Genomic DNA, 12,481 nt, shown 5'->3' on the forward strand with positions numbered 1-12,481 from the left:
TAAGAGAAATTTAATGTATAAATTAGATTTTATTGTAATTTAAGTCCGGATATCTGTCATGTCATCAACCTTGGTTTCTGAATTCCATTAACATGAAATATCATTTATCGATCTATACGATCCCCAGGGAATGATTCACGAAACAAAACGCACGAAATGAACATATTCGTCATTCCACTTATGGCAAGAAAGATTTACACATTGCGCACGGTTCTCATTAATTGCTATTTCGAGAATTCTCTCATAATTCCACGTCCCTTGGATCCATATTTCTCGATATAAAATATCGCGAACGCGTGTAGGGGTTCGCATAAAACATTTGTCTCTTCGTATCACGAGGCCAGCTCAGGAGCTTCCATTCTTACGGCAGGTGCATGATTCAAAGAGATAGGTGGTGTATGTGTGGAGCAGGCGATATACAAGGTGCTTCGGGTAACGTGACAGTCGAAACGACGCCGGGCCGAGATAAACCTGTAAAAAGGAAACTTTGGGAGCTTAAAAGAGCGAGGATATCGATAAAAGTTGCCGGCCAGGATAAATTAATTAACGTTCCGTTGAAATATTCATTACCCGGCCACGAGACGAGCTTCCTTTTTGCAATTTTAATATTCGTAACACGTGTAGCGCAGCGGGTTTTGAATTATAGCCACGGGTATAGTTTAGCCGAACTGGTAGAATTTTTTAGTTAATAATACTGTTATCGAGCCTTAGTCGTTTGTACGAATAGTACTCCAGGGATGCTTAAAAAATAATAGAAGCGTGGAAAAACATTTAGGTTTGTAAATCTTAAAGATTGTTTTTTTTTTTTAAAGAAATAGTAGAAAGGTGGAAGAAGATTTAGGTTTGTAAATCTCGTGGATTATTTTTTTAAGAAATAACAGAAAAGTGGAAAAAGATTTAGGTTTGTAAAACTGGTAGATTATTTTTTTAAGAAGTAATAAAAATGTGGAAAAAGATTTAGGTTCGTAAGTCTGGTAGATTACTTTTTTAAGAAATGGTAGAAAAGTGGAAAAAGATTCAAGTTTGTAAATCTCGCAGATAATTTTTTTAAGAATTAATAAAAATGTGGAAAAAAATTTAGGTTTGTAAATCTAGTAGATTAATTATTTTTTGAATAATAGAAACGTGAGAAAAGTTTTTAAATTTCATAGATTATTTTTTAAAGAAATAGTAGAAAAATAGGAAAAGATTTAGGTTTGTAAATCTCGTGGATTATTTTTTTTTAAGAAATAGTAGAAAAGTGGAAAAACATTTAGATTTGGAAATCTCGTAAATTAATTTTTTTTTGAATAACAGAAACATAGGAAAAATTTAGGTTTGTAAATCTCGTAGATTAATTTTTCAAGAAATAGTGGAAAAATGGGAAAAGATTTAGGTTTCTAAATCTCGTAGATTAATTTTTTAAAAACTAGTGAGAAAGTGATAAAAGATTTAGGTTTGTAAATCTTGCAGATTATATTTTGTTAGAATTTCTATTATTATTCGAATTTTAATTGTTCAAAGTTGCCGAGAAAATGATTGGCAATTGGATATTGATAAATTCATAATCGATTTAATAATTTGCTTTCTAGTTATATTATACATTCCTGAAAATGCGAAAAATTTTAGTAATTTTATATGAAGTATCAATGGTGTCCAGAGAATAAAATGGAATATAGTTTTTGAAAATTTTGCTAAAAATTTGGAGTTGAAATAAAGTTTCAGCTTACTGAAGCCAATATAATAATTTAATGTTGCTTTAAGATATTTAAATATCGATTAAAATAATAAAGGGAGCAATGAATTTTCAAATTAAATTCGTCGAGAATGTGCGAGTCAATTGAGTTTCTAATTGTTAAATAGTCTTGGAAGTAATTAAACTTTCAATAATGAGTCAACAGTAGAAAGCTTCTTAAACTTTCGTGGACAGAAAATTTATACATTAACTTACAAGACACGAATTATTCAATAATCGTTCATTGTTACTTGTTCCTTGTTAAAATAAAAGTCATTAACTTCAGCTTACCCCTCTAATTTTCTTAGATAATTACAAGATAACCAAGATTTTTCCGTACAATGGCTAATAATTCTCTAAATTAATAATTTACCAATATTCACCATACATATTTTTCCAATACTACTTTCCTAAAGATTTTTCTCACTGAACATTACCTCAAACAAATTTTTGTAGATCCTCATCACATAATTATTCTTTCTAGATTATTACATTATTAGATTATTATTATTGGAAGATCAAAATATTATCAAGATAAATATCAAATTTTAACATTCTCGAATAGTATTATGAAAAATAAAAATAAATTTTTAAATTATTGGGATATTTTTAAAAACACGATTTTAATTAATACAGATTCATTCGTAAATTAAGCCATATGAGATTTCAGATTTTATCGAGCCTTGACTTAAAGTACCAAAGTACCTTTTCATTTTTCTTGCTTGTCATTGTCATGTATCCCATCGCGACATCGTTATACAAACATCGAACGGAATATAGTAATTATTCGTTCTACAAAATCATCGAATCCACTCGCAATCGTTCGGAATGTGCTAGAACAACCTGGAAGAGACGATTGCAGACATGGAAACCATATAAGTAGCGTCGCGACTCGGTAACAAATGTTTGTTATCACTCGGAAGTGATCCACGCAGCACTTCCAGCTGCATGGGATTTTCGATTCCGCTGCAGATTCGAAGCGTGTGTACAGTGTAAATAGTGCAAACGAGTGCAACAAAGGCAGCCTTGGGTGATCTAATTAAAGTTTTTAATTAATTTGTCTAGAACACCTCCGAGATCAAGATAGTACACACATTGACTTCTTTGTTTAACAAATTTTTAGATTATCTGCAAGAATTTGCTAATTATATTATGTATCCATTGTTTCCAAAGGAATTTTCTTTTTCTCTTTTCTTTCGCGGAAGGTAGGGACTTGATCAATTATTGATAGCAAATTTAATCACGCGTTAATTCTATGAAAATATATTTCCTTTAAATCCTCCTTGAAATTCGCGATATTTAAAAGTGCAGAAATCAAGGATCAGCAATTCCGAGGGGAACAATAATTATATTAAAATTAATAAACAAGTGAGTAATTCCTAGCTAAAAATATTAAATATAAATTTAAGTAAATATTCCTAGCTATTTCCTCGATTCTCAAATTAATCCTAACCTAGACCCATCTCATAATTTTTCCAATTTTCTCAGAAGAGGAAAAAGAAATCATACCTAATCATCACTCAACTCACAGTCTCCCCATTTTCTCAGCACTCAAACCAAAAATCCCTCCATCATCTCAAGTCTGAAACTCTAAAATATATATAACGCTAAAAATATATAATAAATGTATAAAAATATTGAATATAAATTTAAGTAAATATTCCTAGCTATTTCTTCGATTCTCAAATTAATCCTAATTCATACCCAAACGAAAAATCCCTCGATCATCTTAATTCTGAAACTCTAAAATATATATAACGCTAAAAAATAAAAAATAAATATATAAAAATGTTGAATATAAATTTAAGTAAATATTCCTAGCTATTTCTTCGATTCTCAAATTAATCCTAACTCAGATTCATTTCATAATTTTTCCAATTTTCTCAGAACACGAAAAAGAAATTATACCTAATCATCACTCAACTCACAGTCTCCCCATTTTCCCAGCACCCAAACGAAAAATCCCTCGATCATCTCATCTCTCAAACTCGACTTAAACCAAGTCCATCCTCAAATTCACCTATTCCTCCATTTTCTCAGAAAACAGAATATTTTCAGTACAAAACAGAATATTATCAGCCTAATTCAGGCAAACAGAGTACCTACTCAACCCCTCTGAACCCCTTACACCCAGACTCTTTACTCTCTCGGAAAAACTCCTAATCTCGAAGTTATTCTTAACAACTTATATAAATACTCTCTCCGATAGCAGAACAATGACTCGGTACACAGATAAACGAGTAGACCGAAACTGAAAAAACGCGTGTACGCGTTCACGTAACGTCCCAAAGCACGTATCATTATACAGCGTGGAACCTAACCTCGCGTCTCGCGGAGCCAGCGGTTCTTCAACCCTCGCGAGTTCGACAAGTACGTTATCAGCAGGCGAATCGATACTCGTTAATCGTCGGGCGCGTTTCATAACCCCGGCATAGTGATCGCGACGCGACACGAGAAACGAGCACGTCGAGCATGAGTCGCGGAGAAGAAGCGGACAGGGTTGTGTCGGCAGTCGCGAGGTTCCTCTTGTCTTCCACGGACTCGTTGTAATTATCCCGTTCCTCTGGCGATCGTTGCAGCCACCCCATCGCGGGATATCCAATCGTTGCGTGGAATATCGATACTTTTTCGCGCGACCGAGCCGCGTTACGGATCGCTCGTCGCGAACGAGCAAGCGGACGGGGGCGGAATTTTTCTGGACGTGAATAATTTCGCAGCGGAATCGCGGCGGCGTGCATCCGGGTATTATTCGTTCCTTTGGGATAGAAATATTCCGATCGAGAGAAGATGTCGGATGCAAATCAGGCGGGTGCAAGCGGAATTTTATGGGCAGTGGAATTTTTCTGTATTTTTCTTTTTTTATTAACTTTCGGAGGTTAAGGATTGGATTGTGTATAGTAGGGGTAATAGAGACGATGAATTTTAAATTTTGGAGACTTTTGGAAATCATGCATGGTTTGATTAGGGGATTAATGTTCGACCCTTTCGCAGGGATACGGATGGCGTCAGAATTTTCTGGGAACGATCCAACCTTTATTTTAACACATTGAGCGCCAGTCAAGTGAAAACGCGGGTTTGTAAGTTTGTCACTTGACTCTCGCCCTCGCGATGATGAGGATTTTTTTTTGCTTGTATGGGTGTCTTACATGTCAATTTGCATTCACTTGTCAGGTTTACGACAATCTGCATTTGTTATACTCCGAAAATAAAACGTATGCGATGGTTCAGAAACAATCAAAGCAAGAATCATTCGCGAGCAGTGTATTCCTTAGTTAGTACCTCTTTCGTAGGTTCATGCTTTTCGTTGAACAATATAATAAGTCTTATTATTCTGTAATTTTTTATCCATATAATATGAGTGAAGCTTTTAACGAGTATATTGCTGATCCTCTATCAGATTATTCGATACATTCAGAAGATACTGGCATACAAGTCGAGGACAGTGATAGTGATTTGGGTCCAAGAAGAATATCAAAAGCTGTTCCATTACAATATTCGAGTGATTCCGATGATTCTAGTAATAGTGAAATGTCCACAGAATGACGAATATGCAATCAAAATATAGTATTTTAAGAAAATGTATAAGTTTCAGATATTTTCTTTAGCTAATCGTTGTTCGGATACAAGCTAATAAGGCCGGCGCTCAATTTGTTAAGAAATTTGATTCGAGCATAAGAATATTTACGGTAGGGGTCTCCAATCTTTTTAATTATTTTTCCTCAGTTCTCAGAGAACTTTGTGGGAACAGGATTCGATAATAGTAGTATACTCTTGTCTTACTTGCTAATTTATTATAGGATAAATAGGTATCCCATTTCCTCCTCTTCCATTTAAACATACTGCTCGCTTAATCTCATATATCCCATACTGTGCCCTCGCTAATGATGTAATCAATAAAAATTCATATCGCAAATATTTCGCATTTTTTCTTTGGATAGTTTTACTTCGTTACAAATAAATTTTTATATTTCTTTTTCATTCACTGTCTCTTTCTCTAAATGAACGTCTGAAAAGGATCCCAAATGTATGGCATTGTCGAATTTTGTAATTTTTACGTTATACAAAGTGAATATTTAAAAATGGTATCGTCAACACTTGGACGCATATAAATTTAGAACAGTATTAACTGACTTAATACTTCTTAATGAAGTCTCAGAAAAATAGAATTTATTAAAAGCACAAAACCTTTTATTTATTATCCATTTATTTATTATCCACGAAGCACGATTTTTAATACATTTAACGCCAAGGTGGTCATAGTGACCGAAGCTCTTGAACTACTTAAACTACATAGAACAACATTGAATGAAAATTGACAATTAGTACATTTTGAATATAACCAACAATTAGAAGACACTTTGAAATAAAAAGTGCCCCATTGAACAATTAAAAATTTTGATTAGAACATCAAAAAAGTATTAGAACAAATCTTGCATCTAGCGGTGCACCCCCGTGGCGCCCCGAGGGAAACATGTGATTTCGGCGTGGCAGTCAAAGGGTTAATTCCAAAAATTGATGTTAATTCATGTAATTAATTACTATTGTAGTATCGCAGATTTTGCACCCCATGTACAGGTAGCCTTAGCTTAGAAAGTCACCGAGGATTCGAAGGCCAGGTCGATCGGAAAAACCCCAGTGATGCGTCAGGCCCTTAGCACGACCATATTAGCTCATGTTGGGGGAGGCTTTTGGAAAACGTTTACATGCTGGGGAAGATATAAAAGAATGCAAAAAGTGGTTAATAGACAGTTCGTTTGTACGCAGTAGACAGTTTTAGTTGTGAGCAGTTAGTTGCTGCAGGCTGAGTTGTCATTGCGTTGTTAAGTTGAGCGTAGTCTTAAGTTAGGAATCGATATAGATTCGTGTAAAGAGACAATTCGTGTGTTTAATCATCACTCACACATTGTTAATTTATTATTAATAAATAATTCTATATACCACCACCAATCCCATCTCTACACTATATTAAATTTAAAAATAACCAAGCTATGCATGGAATATCGAAACAGAATAATTCAACGCCCTGATTTGTACACGATTTCTCATCCATTTGCTTTAAAAATGTCGTCGATTTTATGACAGAATGTACTCGAATTGCTATTTTTCTGTAATGGAAAAATCGCCAAGTGACAAGCAATTTCAAGTTCTGCTTAAGAAGCTATATACAGAGAATAGAGAACGAAGGGAACAGTATCATCGAAGGTTCCAAAATTGTACCCATTAAAACTGCGCCCAGTGATTACTCGAATCGATCATGGTTAACAGGGCCGTACAATCTCTCCCTCAGTTGGGATATGAGTCATAGACCAAGACGAAGATAGATGAGGATGAAGACGACCGTTGTGTCTGACACAGGAAGACAGGAATCTTCGTCGTGGCCGTCACTTGTTCCCTGTCGCACAATGCTGAAATAGTATATCCCTGCTGCACTATTCCATTGTTACACACCCTCTGAGCACTATCCCATTGTTACCAGCCAGATAAAATGGCAGCGCGTACGTACACAGATGAAAATAGGCTTGACAGCGGGTAAATGCGCCCTCTGTGCTCCTCATCGTTCCCGAATCGTCATTATTCGTCTTTATTAACGATATCCACACCGAGTGCGGCCGCGTGGATGTATTTTCGAGTGGAATCGCGGCCGAATTTTGCAAATTGTTGATGAAGACAAACGATGGCCGGCAGTGAACATTTTGCATGATTATAGGGAGAAACGGTTCGCAGATTCGTTGGTCCACAGCGAGTAATTTTGTCGCGATGTTAGAGCACGCGATGCGATTTGCATCGTGATAGGATTTGCGATTTTTCGGATTTTTCACGCAAGATCTCTCCGATTTTGAATAACTATCTCTTGACATTTTTTTTAATTTTTTTTTTTTTTTCGCTGTTTTACGAGGAGTATATTTTTATTCCACGTATGTCCTGGGAATATTGAACTGGGAGCATTTCGAAATTAAAAGTTTTATTTTGAAAAAAAAGGAAAACGAAAATTAAAAACGCGGATGAATTTTTATATAAAGTAGTCTTCGTCATGGTTTTCATTTTCGGTTTTGAGAAATCTAAAATTCCTATTTTTTAAATTTTAGTCACCATGAATAATTACTTATTAAGTCGATAATAAGGAAATTTGAGGAATTTTGTCATCAAGGGGTTAGTGAACTGTCACGTGCCTAAAAATATTGTTAATGAGAAATCTAAAATCCCTATTTTTTAAAATTTGGATCATAATGAGTAATTGCTTATTAATTCGATAATAAGGAAATTCGAAGAATTTTGTCATCAAGGGACCAGTGAGCTCTCACGTGCCTAAAAATATTCCTCTGAAATTTAGATTTAATATTCTGACAAATAACATAAATTGAGAGCTTGTTTACTCGTATACACGTGGTCTCCGAGAAAACTAGAACTCCTGACGCGTGGTTTACTCGATTCGCCATTTTGATTTATGGTTCGTTTTCTGAGAAACATTCTCAGTCGCTGAAAATACATATGTCCTTCTGCCAAAATTAATATAATATGATTTTTATTTAGATATTAATAATATTAGATATTAATAATTATATATATTTCTTTATTTTATTTATTTTCATCATACCATTTAAGTGTTATGTATTTATATTATATTGATCCCTCACGTAAATTAGTTTCGAAATATTCTTAGCCATATGTCGGACAGTTTAAAAATTATTACGAAAAATTAATTAACTATCAGCAGCGTTTTTAATATTTCGATTGGTTCGTTAATTAACGTTTCATCATATCGGACAGTAAGAAGTTTTACCTATTTACATGTTCCAACCTTTCACATTCAGAGATCAATTAAATACCCAAGCACTTAATTTCAAATGACTCGACATTAGAACGTTGTTCATTAATTCGCATTTGCGTCATTATAACCGGTTTAAGAATAAACAAAAAGCCAACTATTATTACTACCTTTGTCTCGACAGAGTCAAACAGAGATAACATCAGTACAGTTACTTCACCGGTATTTAATTCTTTTTTTATACCAGAGAATGTATTATACATTAACATTATATTAGGTGTAACTGTTCGTAGTAAAACCTCGTAACGATATCGTACAAGAATTTTTTTTAATTCTTACATTACATATAAAAATAATCGGAGCACGAGCTCAAACAACCTCAAACAACCTGAGAAATCGAAGCACGAGTAACGAGTCGAAAAACAAATCTGCCTAAATGTATATTACCTATTGCGATATAGCGAGCTCGTAGATTAAATTGTCATATGGATCATCTAAATCATATATCATAAGCTCCTAAGGATCGGTATTATTGATCGATGTCAAAGCTCCACAATTAGGACTTTAACTTTGGCCTCGACACCCGAAAAATGATCGATAGTGTAATCATGTTACTGTCAATTATCTGTTCTTGTCGCTGGTCAACTTTACTCGTTAAAACTTATAAATATAATTGGAGCAACCCTTATCCTCGTCGTCGCAGTATAAGGGGTTGATCGCTTCACCACTGAATATGTTCCCTCCAAAATTTCACCAATTTTATTCATGTTAAAACATCATGCAATTGTAGTATATCTTCACTTGCATGGGGAATATAACTCATCTTCGCAAAATTTGCTATGAAAAGCTAATGATCTAGCCTCCGCATCGCGTGTCTTTGCTATTGAATCTGTTTGTTCGAAAACCCGACCAATTTCACTTACATTGAAACGTATGAAGTTTAAACCTTACTTCTGTGACATGTATAGCTTGTCTTTGCGAAGTTTGCTATGGAAAATTCACGATGAACGAGTCTTGTCATCACAGTATAAAGAATTAACCGCTCGTCTCCGTCATTGTACACGTGTATTCGAAAAGCTGATCAATGTCACTTATGTTAAAACGTACGTAGTATATCTTCACTTCTATAGCAGCTGTAGCTCATCTTTGCGAAGTTCGCGATGAAAAATTCACGACGATCTAACCCCGTTATCACAGCATAAGGAATTAATCGCAAGTCCCTGTCATTGAACACATTGGCTCCAAAACCTGATCAATTTCATTTATGTCAAACCGTGCAACTTTTTCCCGTGACAGATATAGTTCATCTTTGCGAAGTTTGCGATGAAAAATTCACGATGACCTAGCCTGAGCCACTACAAGGGGTTAATCACTCGTCCCTGCCACTGAACATGTTCACTCTAAGACCCGATTCCGATCAATTGCACGACCTCGCTATATCATGGCCACCGTTATACTTACCAATCTTCCGCTATTCGTGGCAATAACAATCCGCTGCCAATACCTACGGTCTATCGAACGACTATCGACAGAACGCGACGCGACACCAGCCATGCAGCCAGAGACTCTAACAATGAGCGTTCGGCTGGGCTAATCTGCTCGTCAGAGGAGAAATGCATCTGACTGGGCCTGTTGTTAGGTTCAAGCACAGCCATGGCAGTAGGCGGTGCGACCCTGGTGCATTGCGGAGGACCTGGAGGGGAGGACCGACCGGCCCACCTTGCCATTCCCTCGGGAGCCCTGGCACCCTCGTTGAACGCCGCTCTTGGCTCCAGCCTGAATTCCAGCCTGAATTCCAGCCTAAATTCCACGCTGGGTAGCATCGGAGCCGCGGCCAGCGCGGCAACCGCCGCCACTGCCGCGGCCACAGCCGCATGGCCGCCAACCTTATGGCAGTACCCCGCGGCGGCCGCGGCTGCTGCAGCTGCAGCTGCAGGTGAGACCGAACCCTTGCTTCTTTTTCGCCTTTCCGTCACTTCTTCCGAGCGTTAAGTACGCTCTTCGGCATCACTTTCGAACTGCTACCGTCACGGCCCGCTTGTCATCTTCTTTTTTGCATTCCTTCGGCTTTTGGGTTAACTAGCGGCTTTCTGGTTGCTCGTTTTCGCGGACGCTCTTTAGGGATATCGGGGGTTAAGACTGATGCCATCATGGTCGAATGATCCGGAAATGAAAAAGGATCGGAATCTTGAAGAAACGGAATTATCGGAGATATTGAAGAAACGGTAAGGTTGATCGCGGAGTTACTGATGACAGGTTTAAAAACGGTGGTTTGAGGCGTTGTGATTCGACAGGTGATGCTGACGAGGATGTCAAGTTGACGAGATAAAATTATTTTGCTACGTGGAATGTATTTTTGTGGAAGAGTCAGGGTAAGGAGATCGGACCAGGCTTAGGTATTACGGGTGGGGGTCGTGGATTATAGATAGGGCCCAATATAAACAACGTAGGTATCTGGGTCCGTCTCGTGCTTAATTTTCGACGATGTCTGTCTGTCTCAGTTACGTGTTATTGCTGTTGATTATGGTAGTTGTCATTAGAATTTAAGTTGTAAGGCAAGGGATTGATTCTAGGGGAAAATAGGGACCCATTCTTTTAACTCTATATTGTTCTACTTTAGAGCAATTTTACCCTAGAATGTCCACTTTAACAGCATAAAATTTCGAGAAATTGGCATATGAACATGAAAATTCTTTCCTCTTGTTTCTTACATCCCCAAGTAATGTTTATTAAATTATTTTCTTCATAAAAATTCGATTTTATTTTCGCGGTTCTATATCTATATTAGTCCTACTTAGAAGGGGTTAATTTCGCCCTGAATGGCAATTTTTATCATCGTCAATTCCAAATAATTGATAAGTAAACATAGAAATTTGTTCTTTTTTCATCCCCTTACCTTCTCGTGTAATAGACAGTCATTGAATTATTTTATTCGTAAAAATTCGATTCTATTTTCACGATTCTACATCCACAGCGATCAATTTCACCCTCAACCAATAATTTTTATCTTCGCGAATTTCAAAGAATTGATGGGTCTGTCAATACTTTTCTTTTTCTTCTCTTTCCACCCTTGTCATGTAACGAACACTTAGTAAATCATCTTATTCTTAAAACTTCGATTCTGTTTTCACGATTCTACATCCACAACGAACCTACCCTGGAGTGATTAATTTCACCCTCATCCAATAATTTTTATCTTCGCGAATTCCAAGGGATAGACGACTTTTCTTTTTCTTTTCTTTCCATCCTCGAATGTTTACTAAATCATCTTATTCTCAAAACTTCGATTCTATTTTTACGATTCTACATCCCCAACGAAACTACCCTCGAGTGATTAGTTTCACCCTCAAATAATAATTTTTATCATCGCGAATTCCATGGGTTCAACGAAATTACATCTCATTCTTAAGACTTCGATTCTATTTTCACTATTCTATATTTCCAACGAAACTACCCTCGAGTGATTAATTTCACCCTCAAACAATAATTTTTATCATCGCGAATTCCTAGGGTTCAATGAAATCATCTCGTTCCTAAGACTTCGAATTATTTTCACGATTCTACATCCCCAACGAAACTACCCTCGAGTAATTAGTTTCATCCTCAAACAATAATTTTTATCATTGCGAATTCCAAGGGTTCAATGAAATCATCTCATTCCTAAGACTTCGATTCTATTTTCACGATTCTGCATCCTCAACGAAACTACCCTCGAGTGATTAATTTCACCCTGAAACGATACTTTTTATCGTCGCGAATTCGAGGCAATTAATATATATACAAGGGTTAAATTCTTCCCTCTTCCTTATCTCTGTCTTCTTCGGCCTGCCGTGTAATGGATAGTCGCGACAAATTGTCGTGTTCGAACTTAATTCTACGTAATTGGAAATAAAGGGGAAAGTAAAAAGCTTGGTGTTTGTCGAATTTATCGCGCTGTCGGGGGCTTTGCCCCGATTCCGCGAATTAGCAGCGTTACAACCGACTGCCTCGTTTTTTTCCCC

The 12,481-nt window shown here is 36.4% G+C and overlaps 1 protein-coding gene across 1 annotated transcript in view; it reads left to right on the forward strand.

The window, feature by feature from the left end:
• wge (BAH domain and coiled-coil containing protein winged eye) overlaps positions 1-12,481 on the forward strand; it is a 118,862-nt gene that overhangs the window by 89,322 nt on the left and 17,059 nt on the right. The window contains exon 7 of the mRNA XM_017909045.1: positions 10,120-10,416. Within this exon, the coding sequence (XP_017764534.1) occupies positions 10,120-10,416 (297 nt within the window). The remainder of the gene's footprint in view (positions 1-10,119; positions 10,417-12,481) is intronic.

This window comes from Eufriesea mexicana, unplaced genomic scaffold (assembly GCF_001483705.2).
Source record: "Eufriesea mexicana isolate 0111107269 unplaced genomic scaffold, ASM148370v2 scaffold34, whole genome shotgun sequence".
NCBI lineage: Eukaryota > Metazoa > Arthropoda > Insecta > Hymenoptera > Apidae > Eufriesea > Eufriesea mexicana.